The sequence below is a fragment of the Moschus berezovskii genome, chromosome 20, assembly GCF_049115385.1.
Source record: "Moschus berezovskii isolate FMDL1 chromosome 20, NW_MosBer_1.0, whole genome shotgun sequence".
Lineage (NCBI taxonomy): Eukaryota > Metazoa > Chordata > Mammalia > Artiodactyla > Moschidae > Moschus > Moschus berezovskii.
Window position 1 is genome coordinate 66,118,507 of NC_142479.1, and position 24,559 is coordinate 66,143,065.

Consider the following 24,559-nt stretch of genomic DNA (forward strand, 5'->3'; position numbering starts at 1 on the left):
GTGTTCCCTCCTCTTCAGTCTTTTGGAATAGTTTGAGGATTGGTACAAGTTCTTCGTATATTTTTTTTTAGAATTCTCCAGTGAAACCATCTGTTCCTGGATTTTTGTTTACAGGGAGTTTTTTGTTTTTTTAAGCTACAGATTCTATTTCACTTCTAGAGGTCAGTCTGTTCAAATTATCTATTTTTTCTTGACTTAATTTTGTCAGGCTGTATGTTTTTAGAAACTTGCCCATTTCTTTTAGGCTGTCCAATTCGCTGACATATAAATGTTCGTAGTGTTTTCTTATGATTTTATTTCTGCAAGATCAGTTGTCATTTCTCCTCTTTCTTCTTTTATTTGGGTTCTCTCTGTTTTCTTGTTGCTGAACGTGGCTAGAAGGTCATCAATATTTTTTTTTTATCCTTTCAAAAAAACCTTATTGGTCTTCTGTTTGTTTTTTTGTATTTTAATCTCTTTTTCATTTATTAATGTCTAATCTTTATTATTTCCTTCATTCTGCTGACTTTGGGGGTTTTGCTCTTATTTTTCTAAGTTCTTTTAGGTGATAGATTAGGTGGTTTATTTGAGATTTTTCTTGTTTCTTGAGAAAGGCCTGTATCTCTATGAACATCCCTCTTAGAACTGCTTTAGTTGCATCCCATAGATTTTTGTTTTCATTGTCATCTGTCTCGAAGTATTTTCTGATTTCCCCTTTGATTTCATTGTCAGCCCATTATTTTTTAATAGTATGTTGCTTAGTCTCCATGTAATCCTTTTTTCTCTCATTTTTCTTTCAGTGGTTGATTTCTAGTTTCATACCATTGTGGTCAGAAAAGATGCTTGAAATAATTCCTATTCTCTTAAATTTGTTGAGGCTTATTTTGTATTATACCTTGTGGCCTATCCTAGAGAATATTCCATGAGCACTTGAAAAGGAAAAAAATTATGGTTGTGCTGGGTCTTTGCTGCTGCACGCAGAGCCTGTTCTTCATTGTGGTATGCAGGTTTCTTACTGCAGTGGCTTTGTTCTTGCAGAATGCAGGCTCTAGGGCACAAGGACTTTAGTAGTTCTGATGCACGGGCTCAGTAGTTGCCGCATAGGCTTAGTTGCCTTGCAGCATGTGGGATCCTCCTATACCAGGGATCAATCCTGTGTTCCCTGCACTGGAAGGCAGATTCTTAACCACTGGGCCACCAGGGAAGACCCCATGCTATGTCTTTTGATCAGAGCATTTAGTCCATTTACATTTAAAATAGTTATTGATAAGTGTGTATTTATTGCCATTTTAAACCTCATTTTCTAGTTGATTTCATAGTTCTTCTTTATTCTTTTTCTCTAGTGTCCTGATGGTTTTCTCTTGTATTGGGCTTGAGTTCTTTCTTTCTAGTTTTTTGTGATTCTTTTGTATGTTTTTGCTCTCTGGTGACCCTGTGTAGACTGTGTGAATCCAATATTTTTGGTGTGAGGGCTGTTTTTGGTATGGGTGCCTGCTACGTCTTTCCTCAGGGTATGCTGGCCATTGTCCTCTTGATGGGGAGTATGTTTGGTGTTGGGGAGACCAGAGCCTACACTGAATGTTGGGTGGGGCAGCCTCTTTGCTCTGTGGTTGTCACAGCCCTGTTGGGGGCAGGGTCTGCTCCCCAGTCATTGGATTAAATAACCCCAGATCTGGCTTTAAGCTGCAGTGTGAGGTAGGCAGGAGTGGAGTTCTCCTAGTGGGAAAGAAACCCTTGTGTATTCCTCCTCAGGGGCTGTCCACAGGGGACATGCAATTCTGTTATGTTGCCCAGCACCCAGTGTGCGTACCAACAAAGTCTGCAGCTGCTGGACCCACCCTGGACTTGCCTCTGCTGAGGGAACACTGATAATTGGCTCAGATGTCAGCCCTGCCCCTGCAGTGTACACTCTCACAAAGCTCATGGCCACTGTAGCCACACCCTGCCTGAGCAAACTGACAGTGGAGGGTCCTATGGCAGACTCATGGCTCATCTTATGTGCTTTAACAGTGGTGGCCTAGACCACATTCTAGGCCCTTTGGGCTGTTTCTGCGCAGCTAAATCGAGCCTTCTCCCTGGGTCCGTCAGCTGAAACCCCATCCACTGCACACCCTGCATATACTGGCAGGAGCGTGTTTCAGGCTGGGAAGTACAGCGATGTGACAGCTGTCAGTGCTGGTCTCTCTCTGCCCTGCCTGGCAGCAAGGAAGTACCTGCAGAGTCCTCTCGAGCAGAGACCAGGCCATTCCAGCTCCCTGTCTGCCCAGTGGGCCTCCCAAATGGCAAAGGGGGTTCCCAGGATGAGGGACCCTTTCGTTTTTCACAATTCCCTCCCAGGGGTACAGAGTCCATCCTGCTTTTTTTTTTTTCCCTGTCCTACCTATTTACATTGGGCTCTTCCTTGCAGCTTTGGTTGTGAAGGATCTTCTGCCAGCTTTCAGCTGGTTTTCTGTGAGAATTGTTCCATGTGTAGTACATGTATTTTTGATGTGTTCGTTGGGAGATGAACTCTTTTTCCTCTGCTGTCTTGACCTCCCTCCCTTAGTCAGTCATCTCATCACAAGCCAGCTCAGAGATTCTCATCAAAATCCATTTCTGTTCTCTGACCTCACAGCAAGCACAGGCAGCAGAGGACAGACCCAGGTGAACAGAACTGGGTACAGCCCGCTGGTCAAGCAGGGTCCCTAAAGTCACAGTGCTGGGGTGGTCAGAGGGGCCTGTGGACGTCTGACACCTGCAGGGATTTCCTCTAAGCAGCCTGACACAGCACCAACCTTGTAGATGGAGTGACAATGTGGAGGAGGGGCCCACGAGCCCTAGATATCTGCCCCCCACCCTGGGTGTTCACACCCCACTCCTCCTCCAGGCCTGGGCATCCCAGGAAAAAGATGAGAAATAGCACAGCTCCTCCTCTGCACCTCACATCCCAATAAAATATTTATTATTTCAAGAAATAAATCTTTAAAAAAAGAGAGAGAGAAAAGAGTATCTCTATTGCTTTCCCCCGACAGGTCAGGTCCTTGGTGACTACTGAGTTTCTGTGGCCACAGGGGCCACCCAGGCCGAGAGGGCTCTCTGATGGGAGGCGTCCACCCTCAGGCCCAAAGCAGGCCTAGTCCCCCTTCTCTGGACTCAGGGTCCTGCTGCTGCCTCCCCGAAAGGGTGGAGGGGCAGGCCTAGGTGGGCGGGGCAGGTTGCCAGAAAGGGAGTGGGATTAAAAACCAACTCGGGTTGGGTGGCAGTGTTTCTGAAGTCCTGGTCTTTTTCCTCAAGCAGGGCTCTGGCTCAGGGTGAAGGGGAAGGCATGCCACACAAAGATGAATGGACAGCTGGATCCAGAGGAGGTCTGAGGCTGCAGGAAGCTGGAGGTAGGGACGCGGATGCAGCATTGATGGGGTGGGAGGGCATAAGGGGGTAGCAGGCCTGGGGAGCCAGGAAATAGGCCAGGTGTGCTGTGGGGCTGAAGGTCCATCCCAAGCCTACAAAAGATGCTTGGGAGGTGGGGCGGGGCCTGAGGCTTTGGAAGCAAGTCCACGGTCTGGAGTCGCAGTCATGCTGGGGGAGGTTTCAGGAAATGCCCAAAGTGAAGAGTGTTGGAACAAGCAAGAGGGAGACAATTCAACTCAGGGTCCAGGTGGTCCCTGCAGCCTCTGACTGTAGTCCCCAAGTGTGGAGGGGAGAGGGAATTTGGGAAAGCTAATAGGAGGCATAAACGGGGTCCCCCAACCTGGCCTTCCCTCAGACCCCCCACCCTTTCTGCCCAATTGCAAACGGCTCCAGAGGGACAAGGTCGACCCCTCATGCATCACTCCCCACTCTCTGGACAGTTCAGTGGGCCATCGAGCGAGCGTCACCCCGCCCCTCTGTCGTACACCCAGAGGGCCCCTCCTGGCCCCACGAGGGACAAGAGCCCTCTCTCCATCTGGCTCAGATCTGGTCTTGCACAGAGCAAGGGGCCTCTGACCGCCTGCTCCTGGGCCACTCAGTGGGACCCTTGCACCAACCCCCAGCTGCTTGGCCACTGTGCTGCCATGCGCCTCTGGGAGGAGCACGAGGAGCCTGCCGAGGGTGGGCACCAGGTTCTTGGCAGAGTCTCCCCCCTCCCTAGACCTACACACCAATCTGCTCTGCCCACGTCCTGGTCAAGGAAGAAGACTTCAGTTCGGGGGCATCGAGGGTAGGGTCACTGGAGCTCGGAATCTGCTGGTGCTTTCTCCTGCGGTGGGGAGGGCCAGCCGGGTGGTCACCCTCACAGACAGTCCTGGCACAAGGCCACCTGGCCCTTGCGGAAGTCTCGGCAGGGGCAGAGCCGCCGATATTTCGTGCTGGAGCCGGCGCAGCTGAAGAGCAGAGGTTCCTTCTGCAGGAAGCACTCCTGGCCGGGCTGGGCGAAGGCCGGGTACAGGTGGTTCATCTCTGACTCAATGCCATCACAGGGCACCTGCAGCCTGGGTGGGCACCACCAGAGGTGGTCACTCAGTGGGCACTGCCCATTCCCCCCACCCATTCCAGACCCAGGGATGTTTCTAGGAGGCGCTGGGAGAAATGCTGGGGTGGGCAGCTCCTGACAGCGGGCAGGAGGGCAGGGCCACAGGCTGATGCATCAGGAGGAATCGGGCAGTTTCTGAACCTGGACCTAGAAGATGCCCAGACAGGCTGGGCAGGGGTCTGAGGCTTTGCCAAGGGTATAGAGCTGCAATGTGGATACCTGCTTGGAAGGTCCCTTCCAGATCCTTCCTCTCTGGGAAGCACTGAGTCCCCCTCACCCTTGCTGGCAGGCCAGGGGGCATGGCGGTCAAGGGAGTGAGGGGCTACAGGTGAGGTCAGCTGGGCCAGGTCAGGCAGGGGGCTCACTCACTTCTGGAAGGCGTCCTGGCTGTTGAGGAAGGGGAAGAAAGAGGGCTCGCAGATCAGCCCGTGGTCCAGGCAGGCGTCTGTGCAGGCCCTCCCTGCGGCAGCCAGCCAGGCCCGGAGGGAGTGCGCTGGGGGCCAGGCCCCGGGGGCCAAGCTGGCGTTGTGGGCCCATTCTAGGTGGGTGGTGTTGGGAGCCAGGATGAAGGGGCTCTGTGGGGCTCGGGCCCCAGGTGGGGCAGGACCCGGGGCTGCACAAAAGTCCTGCCGGGAGGAAAGCAGAGTTAGGAGGAAAAATGGGGGCCTCTCTCCCACCGACTCAACCTACTCCCTCCTTCCCCTTGCCTGCTACCAAGCTTTTAAACAGCTTTATAATAAAATGAAAAATAAAAGTCTTTGCATTTTCATGCTATGATATGGAGGCTGGGATGCTAGAGCTGGGGGTCCAGGAGAGGGGCGCTCCAGGCCTGGTCTCTGAGCAGTACTGTTGGCCCCCCAGCAGTCCATCTCCACCCTCCACAGGGAAGGAAACAGGCTGGAGAAAGACTGGGGGGTTAAAGCACCCTGCACCCTGGGCAGAGGTGGGTCCTCAGACTCTGGAGCCGCCCCACCCCAGAGACAGACAGTGGGGGACCCACACACCTGGTGCTGGATGTAGGCGTGGATTCGCTCCAGCATCCCCTCACACGTGTACTCGTAGGGCAGGTAGGGGTCCACCTGTGGGAGAGACAGGCAGACACATGGGTCAGGAGAAACCCTGGGGCTCCCCAGACCTGGCCGCTCGGCTCTGGGAGCAGAGATCTGGGAGCTCAGGCATCCTGCACCCAGTGAGCCGACCACCCCATCCACTCAGATGCCCTGCTCCCCAGTGCACCCCACAGTGGCCCCCAGGGGCTCAGGACAGCTCATCTCTCCTTGGCTCCTTTCCAGCTACCCCAAGTTTCTCCTCTTTCCCTAAAGCTCATTGTTCCATCTCCACTTGGGCTATGAAGTCTGCTCTTTCCGAGCCAACCCTTGGAGTCATCCTCCCCTTCCCAGGTGGCTCAGTGGTAAAGAATCCACTGGCAGGAGACGTGAGTTCGATCCCTGGGTCAGGAAGTTCACCTGGAGGAGGAAATGGCAACCTTCTCTAGTATTCTTTGCTTCCCTGGTAGCTCAGTTCAGCTGGTATAGAATCTGTCTGCAATGCAGGAGACCCCAGTTTGATTCTTAGGTCGAAAAGTTCCCCTGGAGAAGGGATAGGCTACCCACTCCAGTATTCTTGGGCTTCCCTGGTGGCTCAGTAAAGAATCTGCCCGCAATGCGGGAGACCTGGGTTCAATCCCTGGGTTGGGAAGATCCCCTGAAGGAGGGCATGGCAACCCCTCCAGTATTTTTGCCTGGAGAATCCCAATGGACAGAGGAACCTGGTGGGCTATGGTCATGGGGCCGCCAAGAGTCAGACACAACAGTGACTAAGCACAGCATAGCTTAGATGTCACCTCCTCCAGGAAGCAGACCTCCTGTTAAACTCCTGCTAAAAGACCACTTTCCTTGGCCCCCGCCCCAGACTTCCCCAGTGTGTAGAACTGGTGCCTGTGTCATCATTTCTGATGTGTCCCTTGTCTCCCTCAGGTTAGGAGCCCCATGCACTCTGGGACCACGACTTGTTCACCATTGAACCCCTGAGGCCTCACCCACTGCCTGGTACACAGTCATCACCGGGGAAGTAGTCACAGAACAGAAAAGCATCCTGGCTCTGCCTGTGTCCTGCCCAAGATGCGGAAGGCTCACGCAAAGGAACCCAGAGCATCTCTCAGCCTGATGGAATGAGATTACATTTGTGAAGCTTCCTGCCCAGATCAGGCACCTGGGAGCTCCATGAACTAGGTGCCATAAGCAGAGGCCACATACTGTCCATCTAAACATCAAAGTTAAGAACAGGGCACGCCGGGGCTGATGGGAGCAGACGGATTTGGCAGCTGGGGCCCGAGAAGTGACGGGAACAGAGAGAGGAAGTGATGAGGGGTCTGCCTCCTGGGAGTAGGGACCCCCACCTCTCCTCCACTCTTCTTGACTGGCCACCCCTGCCCTGTTTACACCAACCCCCCGCTGGCCCAGCACACTGCCAGCTTGGAGGAAAGATTGGCCAGGTGGGCAGAAGGCAAGATCAGGCTGACATGGGAGACAGTCCATCTCAGACTCAGAGAAAGATCTGTTTTAGCCTTTAGCACCCCTGCGTGTGTGTGTGTGTGTGTGTGTCTGTGTGTGTGTCCGTGTGTCTGTATCTGTGTGTGTGTGTGTGTGTGTCTGTGTGTTGGCATCACACCCAGCCAGCCCACCTCCTGTTAATGCCATTTCCCATCCAGCAGCGCCAGAAATCAGGTAGCTTCAGCCCTGGTAGTGAAATCTTGCAGGTCTGCTCGAGGCCACACTCCCCCTGCACCCGCCCTTCCTCCTCATCAGAGGTGGGTGGAGTCACAGCCCAATCCTGCCTCCTGGAGACCCCACCTCAAGGGGCTGCAGGCCCATGCCTGCAGGGGACATGCCTGAGGTGGGTCTCGGGAAGCAGCCGCCACCAGGACCAAGTCTCGGGACAAGGCCCCTCCCATCTGACCTCGCCCCGGTCCTTACTTCACCTGCACTGTGAGCAGGTATCCTTAACCTGGGGGCAGTTCTGTGTGTCTGTCTGTGTGTGTGTCTGTCTGTGTGTGTGTGTGTGTGTCTGTGTGTGTCTGTGTGTATGTCTGTGTGTCTGTGTGTGGGGTCCCAGAGAAGTCCCCAGGTCCATCCCCAGCCACATCCTTCACAGCCCATTGACCAGCACAGCTTTTCAGCCCTCAGCTCTGCACGGTCAGTCCCAGCCCGAGCTGCTGGCCGCCGAGGCCCCGGCCGCCAGCTGCTGCCCTAAGCAGTTCCCCAGTCGCCTCAGGTACAAGGCTTCAAGTCTTGGTTATAAATAAACCCCCAGAGAAGAGACTTCCCCTCCAAATGTCACTGCCTGCTCTAGCAGCAGCCACCGAGTTATCCCCCTCGTGGTTTGAAGCCTATCACGCGGTGATTCAAAGCTGCACCCCCTCCCCCGAATGAGAGGACCTTTCATAGCAGCCACGTCCCACCTGCCGTGAATCTCCCACCGGACGAGCCAGCCTGCCTGGAAATTACCCCCATTAGGTCTAATTACAGGTGTGCACAGTGATCCGTCTCACAGAATGGCAGGTGCTGGTCCTGCTGGAATTACCGGCCTGTGATAATGAGAACGACGGGCGGGGAGAAAGCAGGAGTCCTCCCCCCACCTCCCTGCCCCTCCTCTCCCTCCCTCACCTCGAATGGCCTCACCCTGGACAGAGAGATGCTTGAAGGGCAAACCCACAGAGGCTGAGAGACCTGAAAAGAGCCCCCACCTGGAGCCTCCTCGCTGCCTGTTGGGGTGGGGGGTGGCAGGCAAAGGGTGGGGGCCGCCGGGCTGATGCCTCGGGTCCCTCTCGGCCCCTCCCCCTCCCTGCAAAAGGCCCACGACTCGCAGAAGAAGCTGTGTCCCCCGATGGCGGCCCTCATTCGCTCTCTGAGCTCCTGCCAGCTATCTCTGTTTTCTAAACTAGGATGATCAGATTTACCCAGGGGGCTTGTTTAGAATGCAGACTCCAGTCCAAGTTCGATGCATGAAACAGGGCACTCAAAGCCGGTGATCTGGGACAACCCAGAGGGATGGGATGGGGAGGGAGGTAGGAGCGGGGGTTCGGGACAGGGTCGGGGGGACACATGTACATCCGTGGCTGATTCATGTCAATGTATGGCAAAAACCACCACAATACTGTAAAGTAATTAGCCTCCAATTAAATAAATTTTTTAAAAAAGAGTAAAACACAGACTCCAAGCCACACCGGTCCTTTGAAATCAGAAGTCAGGGACAGGCCCAAGAGTCTGCCTTTTAAACACCTTCCAGGGATTGCGTTAACTGGGAGGTGGGGAAGGAGTGGGGGTAGTTAAAGGCAGAGGGGCCTGGGGCTGGTTTGGAGTCCAGCTGCGAGAGTCAGCCTGGTGAATCTGCAATACCTTAGTTCCCGGACCCTTATGTTCTTGTGATTTTTAATTAACTAATTAACACAATTAAGCAGATGTTCATGTTTTTAAAAAATCAAGAGAAAACAAGACAAAGGAAGTTTTCCTCTGACCCCAGATGCCCAGACCCTTCCTGGGGGCAGCCACGTTATCAGTTTCTTGTGTGTCCAACCAGAAATAATGTGTGAATAGATGAATGGGCTCACATGCACAAACCACCACCCCCAGCCCCCCATTTTAGGTCTGCAGCTGAGAACACCATCTCCACAGGGATCTCACTCACTGAGTTTCTCTCCAGGGAGGGGTCCTAGAGGTGGGGCCAGGCCTGTGACCTGCGGGTGGACAAAAGCCTTCGGAGGTCCCCCTCTCACCCCCGCCTCTGCCCCCACCTCCGGGTGGAAGCCTCGGATGACTGTTTTGGCAAGGGGTGGGCAGAGGGAACAGGAAGAGGGTGGGGGGTTTCCTCCAGGAGAGCATCCCACAGCATCCTCCCCCATACCTTCCACGGAGGTGCCTGTTCAGCCCAGTGTTGAAACCTGACCCCACCCCGCACCCATCCAGCGATGGATGGAGCTGGGGGAGGAATACCTCGGTTTCCTCATTTCTCAGGTAGGACAATTCGATCTGAGTACCCCACCTCTCAGAGGTCCCCTCTAGCATTGAGCATCAGGTGCCTGCAGGCAGGGGTAACCTCCATAACACACACTGACTCACTGTCACTCTAGAACCTTCCTTCTTGGGATCACCCCCCAAATAAACTACTTGTAGTCAAATCCCTGTCTGGGGTCAGCTCCTGGAAGAACACAGTTTCAGTCTGAGACTTGGAGGAACTCCCAACAGAGGAGGATTTGCTTAAGTGGATGCTTCAGAAGGGGGCGGAGGGCTCTCCCCACACCACTGATGGAGAGTCCCAGGGTTCAGCCACTTCGCAGGTCAACCTGGCCACGTCCGCTACAACTAGTGTACCGAGGCTGTAACGCGGCAGTCTCCTTGGCACTTTCTCTAAAGAAACAATCACACCCGCTCAGAAGGGAAGGATGAGGGTGTAGTGGGTAGAGGAAGGGAGCGGGTGCGGGAGGCAGGGACTCTCTGGGGCCATTGCTGAGAGGGTGGGCTGAGTGGGGAGAGGGTGATCCATGGGATGCAGGAGGGGGTTTTAAAAATGCCATCCTAGCAGTCCAATGGTTAGGATACGGGGATCAATTCTTGTTCAGGGAACTAAGATCCCACAAGCCACATGTGTGGCCACCCCCATAAAAAAGGAAAAAAAAAAATGCAAACCTGCCTATGGTCAGGACAGCCAGGCAGAACTCTGGACCCAGAGCTAAGCATTTAAGACCGTAGGGGGATCTATGCCTGCTGGCCTCTGCCCCGAGCCCAGCAGGGCCCCCAGCTCCCCTGGCAGCTGGGCGTCCTCCTGGGCATGGCTCTCCCTTGTAGAGCCCTGGCCCCACATGCTCTCCGACTCTGCCACAAGCCCACCTGAGCCACACATCCCCCCAGGGAGGGCACACTCAATGAACGAACAACGTGGTGTTGGGCAGGGAAGAGGACCCAGCAGGAGCGGTTATTTTGGCTCAGCCTGGGGTCCGAACTACCACAAGAAGTGGGTCCAGAGGGACTGTGGTGAGCAGAAACCCCTCACCCCCACCCCGTTCACACAGTCTGGCCTCTTCTCTATATAAAGGGACCACGAGAACACACAGGGAGCTCTCAGATGCCAAAGGCGCCAGTGGAGGAGGGGAGCTGCACAAGCCTCCCTGCCCCCTCACAAACACAATGCATCTCCTGCCTACACCAACACACACTTGCTGGAGGAAACACAAATAGGCCACCCACTTGCTACCTAAAGGGGGCACCACCAACACCACCACAGATCTGGTTTGAAAGGCAGGGCTTCAGCCCCGCCCAACCTGCTGAATCTGAGCCTGCGCTTTAACAAGATCCCAGGTGATCTGTGTGCACTGAGATGTGCTGCCCAAGGCCACAGAGACAGCAAAAATCCAAAGAACCTTCATGCATTCATCCTGGAAACCACCCTGCACCTAACTTGTGCTAACAGGACCTGGCCTCCAAAGACATTCAATAACTGATTCTGGATCCAGGGCTGCCATGTAAGGTTGTGCAGGCTGCCCACTGCACAAAAGCGTATTTCCGCCTCCACTTCCTCGACAAACACACACACATCCAAGTTGGTGAGTGGGGCCCCTGCACAAATTTGTCAATCCAGGCCTGCGAGTCTGAATTCACCAAGAGGAGCATCTTTTTCCGTTTATAGCAAAGACCCAAAGTATAGGATATTGGCGGTCCTGACTGGATCCGAGCCTCACCTGGGTTGTCATGATGGCCTGGATGGCTGCTTCAAACTCCTCTGAGTTGTTGTAGTCGACGGTCCACACGTGGGGCTTGCCAATGAAGTTCTCTGCGTAGGGATGCTGGGAGAACACCTAGCCAGGGAACAGAGACAGGCGGCTTCTCCCCGTGCTGCCAAGCTGGGCTGGGCCAAGGGGAGGTGCCCCCACCCATCTGGGCCATCTCTCCCTTCACCCCAGACTTCAGTCTTCCCCTTCCAAGGAACTCTGGGATCCCATCTCAGAGCCCCTGGATGTGGGCTCAGGCCCTTCCCACTCACCTCTCTGGAGGTGGGCTTGCCCCGGAAGAACTCGTGGTTGAGGGAGCTGTGGGGCGGGCTGAACCGGGACTGCAGGAAGACACAGCCATTGGCGATGGCCTCCAGGGGGGCGGGGCCCTCATAGGGAAAGCCGAACCCTATGAAGAGCTGCAGAACCAAGGTGGCATGGTGATCAGGGAAGGTTGGGTATCACAGCCCAGGAGCCCCGAGAAGTTGGGGGTGAGGTTGGGGTCAGGACATTCACAAGAGGCAACTGGGGCAGTAGAGAGCACAGGCCGGCTGTGTGCCTTGGCCACTGTGAAATGAGGAGGTCTAATTAGGTCATATCAATGGCTTCTTCCTACTCCAAATACTATGATTTGGAGAGGAAAAGAGAAGAATAAAGGTTCCCAAGCTTACAAGGCTTCAGGCCACTCCTACACTCAAAGGACATTTACTCACTCACCCAAAAGACATTCATTCAGCACTTGACTTGCACTAGGAGGAGTGCTCATAGGGTTGACCCCTGGATGATATAAGTGATTCTGAATCTGGGGTTGCCATGTAAGGTTGTTTGGGTTGCTCACTGCACAAAGTTATCCTCTTTCCACCCCAACACATACACACCACACATACCCAAGATGCCCAAGGAAAGGAGCTATGGTCAGATTAGGAAAGGACCTAGCAGCTGGAAAGAGACCCTCCAGGTTCAGCTGACATTTCAGGGCCCACAGCAGGATCATGCTCCAAGGACACAGTTAAGGGACTTCCAGAAGCAGTCAGATGGAACTCTAGCCTGGCTGCTCCTCCTCTTCCCCCTGGCCTGTCTTTCTACTCCCTCAGTGGCTCTGAAATCTACTCCTGACTCAGAAGTCGGCTGGACTGGTATTAAGAGGCAGCAGGAGGGAAGCCCAACTCTTTTTTCCCATCACTGAACCCCATCCAGCTCCCTTTCCCTGACGGGTATCCCTATCTCTAATCCTGGCTCTGACCAGCACCTAGGAGGCCTGGACACAAGATTCAGGGCAGCAGAGTGTGCTGGGGCATGTCCACACGTAGAAGGTGGCATGAGTGACAGTGGCAGATGTGGCAGGCATGTACGGGCAGCCTCCTGGGCGTCTATGGCCGGGCTGGGGTGAGGATGGGGGAGGGGGGTGGGGCTCACTTTGGCCTTGCGCAACAGCTGCTGGAACTCAGGCTGTGGCAAGAGGCCGTGGTTCTTCACAAAGGCTGGGACTTCGGGGGGCCGCTGGCTCTCGTAGTACACGGTGCCGTGGATCTCCATGTACTTGTTCAAAATGCTCAGGAACTTCTCCTTCCCCTGGAAGAGGAGGAGGAGGAGATGGGGGCCTTGCTCTGACCACAGATGGCAAAGCCCACTGAAGAGACATCACTAGTTGGGAAGTCAGAAAACATGGGCCCAGTGTCAGGTAGGTCCCTAATCAGCTGTGTGACCTTGAAGACGCCCCCTCTCCTCTCTGGACCTCAATTTCTTTATCTGTGAGTTGCAGAGGTTGGACTAGACCAGGGGCCCTAGGCCTGTTTAGCCATGGACCTGTTGTCTTCCAAATGCCTCCCATAGAAACCAACATCCAATTGCATCCAAAAGTTTGTATAGTCAAGCTATGGCTTTTCCAGTAGTCATGTATGGATGTGAGAGTTGGACCATAAAGGCTAAGCACCGGAAAACTGATGGTTTTGAATTACAGTGCTGGAGAAGACTCTTGAGAGCCCCGGGATAGTAAGGAGATCAAACCAGTCAATCCAAAAGGAAATCAACTTTGAATATTCACTGGAAGGACTGATGCTGAAGCTCCAATACTTTGGCTACCTGATGAGAAGAGCCGATTCACTGGAAAAGACATTGATGCTGGGAAAGATTGAGGGCAGGAGGAGAAGGGGACAACAGAGGAGGAGATGGTTGGATGGCATCATCAACTCAATGGACATGAGTTTGAGCAGAAGACAGTAAGGACAGGGGAGCCTGGCGTGCTGCAGTTCACGGGGTCACAAAGAGTCGGACACGCTTAGTGACTGAACAACAAATGGAGCTACTTGGCCTCCTCTGGACCCTGATGACCTCTGAGGACCTCTGCAGAGGTGTGCAGCATGGGCCAGCAGATCACACCTCAGTGCCTGGGCGCCCATCTGACCCTACGGCCCGGGCCCTGAGCAGGGAGCTGCAGTCAGTGTAGGACCTCCGTAGGAATAAGCATGGGATCGGCTGCTGGGGTCTATTTTTTAGAGTTTTCTGAGGCTCGCAGAAGAAAGGAAGGGATAAGTTGAGGGGAAAGTAGCTACAAGATCATGAATCAGGGTGGGGCTTGGAGCTCTTTTCAGGGAGTGTTGGTTCCCAGCAGATCAATGGGTCAGAGACAAAGAACCCATGGTTCCCCATGTCCTACCAGCCAGCATGAAGTCAGACCACAAGAAGCTCCAGCCCAGGTTTAGGTTATAAGCCACAGTTCTTGAAGAATGTTATCAACAAATATTAAAATAACAATTCACATTTTGAAACTCAAAGTGCATAAATTTTTCACAAAGAGGCCTACCACATTGGGTGACGCAGATCAGCCCTGTCTCTGAGAATGACCAGGAAAGACAGGGAAAACACCTACGATGGCCCTGAAAATCTGACAAAGAATGAAAAACTATGAGGCCAAGACCTGGGAGAAAGAGGAAGGGAGACTGTCGAGGCCAGTGTTGCGTTTGGTTTTCCTCCTGGGGGGCCCACCCGCGGATTCCAAGGGCAGGATCTAGGCAGCTGAGCAGACCTGGGAGATGAAAGTCTAAGTTCAAGGCCTGCTACAGACAGGAAGCGTTGATGGAAACCACACTTGGGGTTGGAATTCTGAGGAATTACATCACTGATGAAAGAAAGGGTGGACCAGAACTAGAATCACTCTTAACAGAGACTGAATTCTTTAAAAATGGTCTCAATCACTATCACTGATTAAGGTGATCTGGGGACTTCCCTGGCGGTCCAGTGGTTAAGAATCCACTCTTCCAATGCAGAGGGTGTAGGTTCAATCCCTGATTGGGGAACTAAGATCCCATATGCCATTAAGCATGGCTAAAAATATTAAAAAAAAAAAAAAGCGATCTGGGATTGCAAGGGCCTCAGTTCTAAGCCAAGAATAAAAGAAAATCCTCTCTGGAGGAAGAGAACATTATTCTTGACCTCAAATTATTTCTACGATTTTTCGTATTCACTTTTCAGAACCACCCCTAACTCAAAAAGAAAAAAAAAAGAGGAACCAATGAAATCCCAATCAAAATCCCAGCAGGCATTTTTATAGAAATTGACAAGCTAATTCTAAAACTCATTTGGAAATGCAAGGACCTAGAACAGACAAAATAACTTTGAAAAAAGACGAAGAAAGTGGGCAGACTTATCTGATCTCGAGACTTATTACAAAGCTACAGTAATCAAGACTGTGATGCTGGCATCTAGTTAGACAGATAGATCAATAGAACAGAAGAGAGTCCAGAAATAGACCCACACATGTGGGGTCAATTGATTTCTGACAAAGACACAAAGACATTTCAGTGGAGGAAGGGACAGTCTTTTCAACAAACGGTCATGGATCACTAGATATCCATATGCAAAAAAAAAAAAGGAAAGGAAAGGGGAAGAAAATACAAATTAAAAAAAATTTTTTTTAATGGGGGAAAAAGTACTTCAATCCATACTTTATATTGTATATAAAAGTTAATTCAAAATGGATCACAGGGACTTTCCTGGTGGTCCAGTGGTTAAGACTCTGACTTCTAATGCAGGGAGTGGGGTTCAATCCCTGGTCAGGGAACTAACATCCCACAAGTTGTGCAGCTTGGCCAAATTTTTTTTTTTAAAAAAGGAGAGATGTTGGGCAGAAGCAATATTTAAAAAATGGTAGCTGAGAATTTTCTAAAATTAGTGAAAGTTCAAACTATAGCGTCAAGAAGATCTACAAACTCCATGTAGGATAAAAACAAAACAAACAACAACAAAAGCCACTGAGGCTTATCTTAGTGAAATTACTGAAAACCAAATAAATAGAAGCCTCAAAAGCAGGCAACGGAAAACACACACACACACACACACACACACACATTACCTCTAAAGGAACAGTAAGAGCCACACTGACTTGTCAGCAGAAATGACAGAGGGCAGAGGACAAGCTAGAATTTGTACATGATGAACAGAACCATTAAGACATTTTTAGAAAAGTCAAAAACAGAGCAAACCCCGACCAGGGTGTTTCCTTCTAGAGAAGGACAATGATCCTAAACGGAATCTCAGTGACGCAGGAAGGAACACAAATCAATAAAAAGGACAGATGTGAGTAAATGTAAATAAACACTGACTTTATAAAACAACGACACTAATATATTGTGTGGTATAAAATATCTGGACAGTATTAAAATACCATAAGAGCATATCAGCTGGGGAGAATAGAAATAAAACATTTAAAGATTCTTTTACAACCCCATAAAAGCTTTAAAGTATTGACTTATATTAGGCTTTGATAAGTCAAGGATGTATGTTAAAACCTTTACGGTAGCCTGGGGCTTCCCTGGTAGCTCAGAGGGTAAAGCCTCTGCCTATATTGCGGAAGATCCAGGTTCGATCCCTGGGTCGGGAAGATCCCCTGGAGAAGGAAATGGCAACCCACTCCAGTACTCTTGCCTGGAAAATCCCATGGACTAAAGAGCCTGGTAGGCTACAGTCCATGGAGTTACAGAGTCAGACACGACTGAGCGACTTCACATCACTTCAAAGAATACAAAAACATTAAGAAAATCAGAACCAAAATATTATGAGAACATAATTAGCTAAAGGAAGGTGGATTTTAAAAAATATATCAATGTAAAAGAAGATAAGAAGTGAGGGGGGAAATCATGGAACAGCTGAGAAAAAGAGAACTTCCCAGGTGCTTCAGTGGTTAAGAATCTGCCTGCTAAAGCAGGAGACACGGGTTCGATCCCTGGTCCAGGAAAATTCCACATGCCCCAGGGCAACCAAGCCTGCCTGCTGCAACGAGAGAAAGCCCTTGCGAAGAAACAAAGACACAGCCAAAAATAAATAAATACATAGATTTTTTTAAAACAGAAAAAAGAAACCAACTAATAAAATAGTAGATTCAGAGTCAAATAATATGTCATCACACCAAATGTAAAAAGGATTACTTATTATAAATTGACTCATGCCCCCAGAAAAATATCAAATCAAGGATGTAACGTGTGAAGAAAATGTCTCCAAGGCCCCTGTTCAACTTCCTGACCCCATTACCAGAGCAGCTGTTAACAGTTTCTCGTGTGCCTTCCTCGGATCTTTTATGCATGATAAGCGGATATACATTTTCTCTAAACCACCCACATACATGACAAATGGGCTCATGTCACATGCACTGTTCACTTTTTTTCACCTAATCATATACACACATACATACATATGTATTTATGTGTGTAAAGTTTTACAAAACAATAGTTACCCTTAATACATATAAAGTCCTCTGACATCCTCTTATTCTACTGTTTCTAGGCTATTCTACTTCATTTAGAAAGGCTAACTGAGACTCAGAAAGAGACAAACTGTAAGATCTCACTCATCTCTTGAACTGAAAAGAGTCAATCTCACAGAAATAGCAGAATGGTGAGTGTCAGGGGCTGGGCTGGAGGAAACGGAGCCATGGGGGTCAAAGCGGACAAACTGTCGGTTACAAGAGGAATAAATCCAGGGATTTACCGTCTAGCACGGTGACTACAGTTACTCAACTGTACCGAACACTTGAAATTTTCCCAGAGAGTCGACCTTAAATGTTCTCACCACACACAAAGTATACAAGGTGATGGATGTGTTAATTAGCTTAATGGTGGTACTCATTTCACAGTGTATATGTATACCATGCCATCATGTACACCTTAAATACATACAGTTTCTCTCTGTCAATTATACCTCAGTAAACCTAAGGAGGAAAGACAAAACAAAAAAACAAAGCCGAGTTGCAGCTTGAAAAGCCGAGCTTAGGCCCCCCACATGGCACTTCTGATGTCCAGAATGATTCCTCCAGCAGCAAGGCTGCACCTGAATAAGCAGTCTTTTCCCCATCCTCTCACTCCTGGTTCCTGGGACAGAATCTCATAAAATAGCAGTATCTAAGCCTTAGCCTCCAGCTCTGGGGAGCCAGGATAAGACAAACCTCCTCGACACAAAAGTCCTCAAACCCTCACCCTGATCCCGGCTGTGGCTCCCCTAAGGATGTGACAACCACGCCTTCTCCTTCCTCCTCCGCCTCTCTGCCACCTGGTCCCCTGAACTCCGGATGGCATCTGTCCCAGGATGCTGCTGTTATTCCGTTTTTCACCGGGCCACCTCTGCCTGCCTTTGGTCACAAAGACCAGAGCAAAGATATCTTTTTTTGGAAGCAGCTTCTTTGAGGTCTCTTGCTGTACAGCATTGCTCCTGGCTATCCCAGAAGCTCCTGAGCCCGAGATAAAACTGTTCTCTTCCCAGATCTCATGACCTCTCATTCTCTTGGGGCAGTCTCTGAACAGTGTTCTTTGGTACAAGCAGACACTGGCTGTGCTCACTCCCTTGCCCAGTGCCCCAGGCATCCTGGCAGCCAGCTTGTCTGGCATCATATGAAAATGACCCCTTGCTCTGTCCTCACGCTGGGCACCGACATCTCAGCCAGGGCTCAGCCTCCAGAGCTTCTCTCTGCCACCGTCCAAGGCATCATAAATGAGGAGGCAATGTACGGTCGGAGCTAAGAGTCCTGGCCCTGGAGTTAGATGTGGGTTCGAATCCCAGCCCCGCCCACTTAACTAGTTTGTCACACTAACCTCACAGTTGATGGTCAAACGAGAAAATATATGTGAGTACCTGGCAACAGTAAGCTCTGACTGGATGAGTATTAACCATGGCTGTGACCTCCAGACCACCTGACCTGCCTCTTGAGAAACCTGTATGCAGGTCAAGAAGCAACAGTTAGAACTAGACATGGAACAACAGACTGGTTCCAGATAGGAAAAGGAGTACGTCAAGGTTGTATATTGTCACCCTGGTTATTTACCTTATATGCAGAGTACATCATGAGAAGTGCTGGCCTGGATGAAGCACAAGCTGGAACCAAGATTGCCAGGAGAAATATCAATAACCTCAGATATGCAGATGACACCACCCTTAAGACAGAAAGCGAAGAACTAAAGAGCCTCTTGACAAAAGTGAAAGAGCTGAGTGAAAGTGTTGGCTTAAAACTCAACATTCAGAAAACTAAGATTATGGCATCTGGTCCCATCACTTCATGGCAAATAGATGGGGAAAAAGTGGAAACAGTGACAGACTTTACTTTGGGGGCTCCAAAATCATTGTAGCCATGAAATGAAAAGATGCTTGCCCCTTGGAAGAAAAGTTATGACCAACCTAGGCAGCTAATTAAAAAGTAGAGACATTACTTTGCCAACAAAGGTCCATTGGGTCAAAGCTATGTTTTTTGCAGTATTCATGTATGGATGTGAGAGTTGGACGGTGAAGAAAGCTGAGTGCTGAAGAATTGATGCTTTTGAACTGTGGTGTTGGAGAAGACTCTTGAGAGTCCCTTGGACAGCAAGGAGATCCAACCAGTCCATCCTAAAGGAAATCAGTCCTGAATATTCATTGGAGAGACTGATGCTGAAGCTGAAACTCCAATACTTTGACCACAAACTCCAGGAGTTGGTGATGGACAGGGAGGCCTGGCGTGCTGTGATTCATGGGGTCGCAAAGAGTTGGACACGACTGAGCGACTGAACTGAACTGAACTGATGCGAAGAACTGACTTCTTGGAAAAGACCCTGAAGCTGGAAAAGATTGAAGGCGGGAGGAGAAGGGGATGACAGAGGATGAGATGGTTGGGTGGCATCACAGACTCAATGGACAAGAGTTTGAGTAAGCTCCGGGAGTTGGTTGATGGACAGGGAGGCCTGGCATGCTGCAGTCCATGGAGTCGCAAAGAGTGGGACATGACTGAGTGACTGAACTGAACTGTGACCTCATAGGGTTGTCTTGGCACAGCTCGTGAGATGTCCCTTAAGACCTCTTTCCTCACCCTTCCTCAGCCACAGAACTCCAGGGCTGAGCTGGGCACACGGCTAGAGCACACCTACGTCCAACGTCCCCGAACTCTGGCCGTGGCCACAGGACTGAGACCTAGCCACGGGGCCATATGGCGCAGAGCTGTGTGTAACGTTCAGGAGATACGCTAAACCTAACCTTCCTCCTCCTTCTCCTCCTCCAAAGCCCCCGCCCCTGCCCCACCGGCTGAAGGGCAGATGTAATGACTGCACTGTCTGTGGTCATCTTAAACCATGAAGCAAGACTGCAGATGGGAACTAAACACAGCGAGTCAACCAGGGCAAAGAGCCCTGGGGTCAGCCCAACACTGACAGCTCCAGAGCTTCTTAACAGGAAAGCAGACACACGTCCCTCTTGTCTCAATCACGGTTAGTCAGGGCTTTCCTTCGACAGCCGGACCTAACCCACACAGCGTGAGAATCAGTAACTAAGACGGTCATGTGACAGCTTGACATGGGCTGTGGGCGCTGCCCGATGGTCCCACGATGGGCATCTCTATTATCAACCTTTAACCTTGTGTCACTTGTCTTAGGTCAACTGTCCATCCTAGGAGTTGCCCTGTTCCACACCAAGCTGGACCCTGACCTCCAGGCCCCAGAAAGAGCCCACCTGAGACCCTGATGTCCCCATCACCCTCCTCCCACCTTGGTCTGGTCCATCCACAGGCACTACCAAGCCCAGAAAGCCCAACTTGGGAGCATCCCCAGGGGAGACCCCGTGGAGAGCAGGGAGGGGCAGGAGGTGGAAGGAGCATGCGGCAAACAGTCACCATACCTGGAGCTGCCTCGTTGCCAGGGGGGCAGAGAGAAAAGAGGAGAGAGAACAGGTCAGTGGCCAGGTGAGCGGTAACGTCCCACACAGACGGTGCTTCTTGGAGGGACTTTGCCCTGAAGCTGGGGTTCCAATCCCTAATCCTCTCTTATTTCTCCCCTGCCTCCCACCCCCCAGAATCCCCACATGTAGCCTGAACCCCTTTGGTGGGTTAGAGTGTTTGTGGATCCATCGGAGCAAGGGTAGGGGATGAAGCCATTTGAATTTTTTGCAAAGAGTCGGGGCAGGGAGGGGAGTGAGGCAGGAGTCCCAGGGTGGTATTTCCAACGGCAGTTCTTTTTTGACCATTACTGGGGGCCGTTTCCACCGTCCAGGGCTGGGGGGTGGGAGCTTCCTGGAGGCCGAGGGTTGGTGATGGGGTCTGGGGGCCAGTGGGTCTCACCTTCCAGATACTAGCCTCCTTGCCGTACACCACCGCCATGTTGCTGGCCTTGCCATCTTTGATGAGCTGCTTCTCTGTCTCGTTGAGCTCCTCGGACACGAAGCCCATGAAGGAGTTGTCCGGGGTATGAGCTGCACCCAGACAACGAGGTCAGGAAGGGGCATGCCCTGTTCTACCCGGACTGGCCGCATCGGAGGGGACACCCGTTTGGCGGAGAAGTGGAAGGGGGCTAGGGGGTAAGGGGTGCGGTTTTGGTTGGGCGGTGGGGAGAACATCCATCCATCAGGGCCTGGCCCCCTTCCGCGGCCTCTCTCACCGCCTCCCCACTCGCTCTCCATGCAGATCTGTGCTCACAGGGCCCAGCTGAGAGGTCTTTCCTGACCCCAGCCCCTCTCCGTCTCCTTTCCCAGCTTCATCTTTTGCCCCAGAACTCACTGATCAGACACGACAGTACACGTGATTTGTTCGTGCGTTACTGTCGGAATCTAAGAGGGCGGAGCTGTCTGTGTCCCTGGCCCCTGGGAGCGCCCGGCCCGGCTGGTTCACGCATGCGCGGACCCATCTTCGCGTTCACACCTACAAGCTTCTGCCCCTGCCCTTCGCTTAAGCGCCCACCGCCCTTTGCCACGATGAGAAAACCGTATTCCGCTCCAGGGCCCCACTCGCACGTCACCTCCTCTCCTCCCAGGAGCCTTCTCTGGGGTCTGAGTGCCCTCCCTGTGCGGGCAAAGCGCGGATTCGCAGCCTGACTCGCTTCCCAGAACCCAGAGCACCAGGGGCAGGATGTGCGTTTCAGCTGCGGCTCCAGTTCCTCCGCCAGGCTCCAGGCATGTCACTGATTAGCTCTGCCTGCCGCGGCCGGCTAAAGGAGTGGGCACAGGTGCCATCCATCTGTAAGGACCACGGTCTTTCCTTTCCACGCAGAGAACCTCGAGCAGAATGCCTATGGAACCCAATTACACCTACTCTACCTTCCCGGTGGGAGACGTTGCATGTGGGAAATAGGTTGGCAGCAGCCATATGGCGGTGATTTCCCAGAACAACCCTGAGGCCAAACACCCCGTTTCTTCATTTCAGATGCACGTTTTTCACATTTTAGCATTTCTATAATTGGGATATACTTTTTATTTTTCCTTCGGCCGTGCCACTCTTGGTTCCCCCACCAGGGATGGAAGTCGCGCACCCTTCGGTGGAAGCACAGAGTCTTAACCACTGGACTGCCAGGGGAGTCCTGGGATGTATACTTTAATTCAAATGTGTAGATTTAACATAGTATGTCTACCCAACCCCCTCAGTACCCATAAAATTCTTAATTAATATCTGGTGCATCTTAGAAGAGGTGGTGGTTTTCTATCCAGAAAGCTCATGGATTTTTGAGTGTGAAAAATCTGACCATTGCAAGGACGAGTCTTTGCTGGCTGCAAAACAAAATGATCTCCTCTCTGGGCTTCCCTGGTGGCTCAGTTGGTAAAGAATCCACTTGCAATGCAGGAGACCCCGGATTGATCCCTGGGTCAGGAAGATCCCCTGGAGAAAGGATAGGCTACCCACTCCAATATTCTTGGGCTTCCCTGGTGGCTCAGATGGTAAAGAATCCGCCTGCAGTGTGGGAGACCTGGGTTCAATCCCTGGGTTGGGGAAGATCCCCTGGAGGAGGGCATGGCAACTCAAGTATTCTTGCCTGGAGAATCCCCATGGACTGTAGCCCGCCAAGCCCCATTGTCCATAGGGTCACGAAGAGTCAGGCACGACTGAGCGACTAAGCACACACTGGGGCTTCAGAGGCTTGGGGGAGTTGGGGGGGAATAGGGAGGGGCTGGAGGCCAGGAGTTGTTTCTGTGATGCTCAGAGCTCAGGAAGCTCTCCTGCCTCAGGAGGCTCTGCCCAGGATGGGAGAAGCCCCAGGAAGGCAGACAGACTCTTCTCCCTGACTCAGTTTGCCTACCCAGCCCCACCCGCGCCTCTGTACCTACTCTCTGGCTCCAGCTGGGGCTGCAACCAGGCCTCCCTCCTGCTCGCCATTTTCTCCCATTTTCAAGAAAATCTCATTCCGCCAACTCCACAAGAAGTAACAGGTTTAGAAAAATTAGCTAAACTAGTAGACATGGGACAGGGATTTATTGCAACCAACTAAAATAACAGGGACCATGAAAAAGAGCTCCTGGGGCGGGGCAAGGTGGGGAGAGGCAGCCAGCCTCCCAGTTGCTCTTTGGGTAAATCAACCAGCTAGATGTGGAAAGAGGTCTGTTCATGAATTCCTTCCTGGACTTAGGATATCATTAAGACAGGCAAATTTGTGTTTCATTCTCTCTTTCTTTAATTTATTCAATCAATTAACATTTTCTGAAGACCTCGATAGGCTCCAGGGAAATAAAGCTAAATCAGTTAGTGGCTCCTTTTTGAGTGTTTCCTAATCTATCAGTGGAAATAAATGTATAAGCAAATAACTCATATTTCAATATATGCTTTAACAGAATTAGGTTTAAGAGTTATAAACACATTCTGCCTGGAATAGATAAGGTGATTAGTGAAAGTGCTGGTAAAAAGAAGAGACATTTGATATGGGGTTTTGGAGGATGAGTAGGAGTTTGCCCTGGTTGGGGAACTAAGATCTTGCAAGCAAAGCACAAGCTACACGGCATGACAACAACAACAACAAAAGTCTTCATGGCATTCCCTAGCTCAGGAATCTACAGTGACTCTCAAATTACCATATCCAATATAAACTAAGGAATCTTTGCTAAAGAGCCACCTATCTGCTCCCAGATCCTGTGTTTTTTCTCTCTGCTGTCATATATGCTATTTCTACAGTCCAGAGCGTCAGCACCACTACCCACCCACCCAAATCCAATCTCTCGGCTGTGAGCACATTGCCACCTGATGACCTGTTAGGACAGTCACTCTTCTCATGGAGAAGCCTCATGCAACCCTGCAATGGGCCCTGGGGAGGGAGTCTGGCACCCACAAAACCACGTGACTTCAGACAGGACATTCCACCTCTCTGGGCCTCAGTTTCCTCATCTGGGCTCCAAGGAAACTTCCCACCTTCCCAGTCAAGTCGCTCAGTCGTGTCTGACTCTTGTGACCTCATGGACTGCAGCCTGCCAGACCCCTTTAACCATGGGATTTCCCAGGCAAGTATACTGGAGTAGGTTGCCATTTCCTTCTCCAAATCAAGCTTGTGTATTATTCAAAAATCTCATCTACCTCTGATGCAGCCTAGAACCAGAAGAGTAACACAAAAGTCAATGAACACCCAGAAGGGATGCAGTCACTTGACGGGCTGAGTAAGGATCAGCTACTTTACTTATAAGCAAATTCCTCAGGACCCTGCTTGGAACCAAAGTCACTCTTAACTCAGAGACAATCCTGATGAGGATGCTTTGTCTGACTTTCTGACCCACAGCCTTCAAAGAGCCGCCAATTAGACGTGCGAGATGCCGTGGGAGGCAGATAGCCTAACAACGATTAAAAGTGACAGCTGACAGCCTCCCAACTAGGAGAAAAAGCACCATATCACACAATGACAGGACAAGGGGCCACTTGGCAGGGGACATGGCTCTGCACACCTCTGCCGGCCCCGCAGGGCAGGCTTCATGCCAGAGAGATAGAGCGTTGACCCTGAGTTGTCAAGAAAAGGTTAAATTATTTTCAGCATGCTGCATGGAAGAGGGGAGGTCAGTGTGTGCACATTTTAAAGTCTCATTAAAAAATCTCAAAAGCTCAGCTCAAATGGCCTCCCTTGCCTGAAGCGGCTCCAGCCCCC

General features: G+C 51.3%; 1 protein-coding gene across 1 annotated transcript in view; it reads right to left on the reverse strand.

The window, feature by feature from the left end:
* Positions 1 to 2,574: 2,574 nt before the first annotated feature.
* MGAT5B (alpha-1,6-mannosylglycoprotein 6-beta-N-acetylglucosaminyltransferase B) overlaps positions 2,575 to 24,559 on the reverse strand; it is a 70,989-nt gene continuing 49,004 nt past the window's right edge. Inside the window, exons 11-17 of the mRNA XM_055408491.2 lie at positions 20,794 to 20,924; positions 12,648 to 12,803; positions 11,504 to 11,650; positions 11,202 to 11,318; positions 5,473 to 5,547; positions 4,838 to 5,094; positions 2,575 to 4,427 (exon numbers count right to left, since the gene is read on the reverse strand). Coding sequence (XP_055264466.2) covers positions 4,229 to 4,427; positions 4,838 to 5,094; positions 5,473 to 5,547; positions 11,202 to 11,318; positions 11,504 to 11,650; positions 12,648 to 12,803; positions 20,794 to 20,924 — 1,082 coding nt within the window. The 3' untranslated portion in view covers positions 2,575 to 4,228. The remainder of the gene's footprint in view (positions 4,428 to 4,837; positions 5,095 to 5,472; positions 5,548 to 11,201; positions 11,319 to 11,503; positions 11,651 to 12,647; positions 12,804 to 20,793; positions 20,925 to 24,559) is intronic.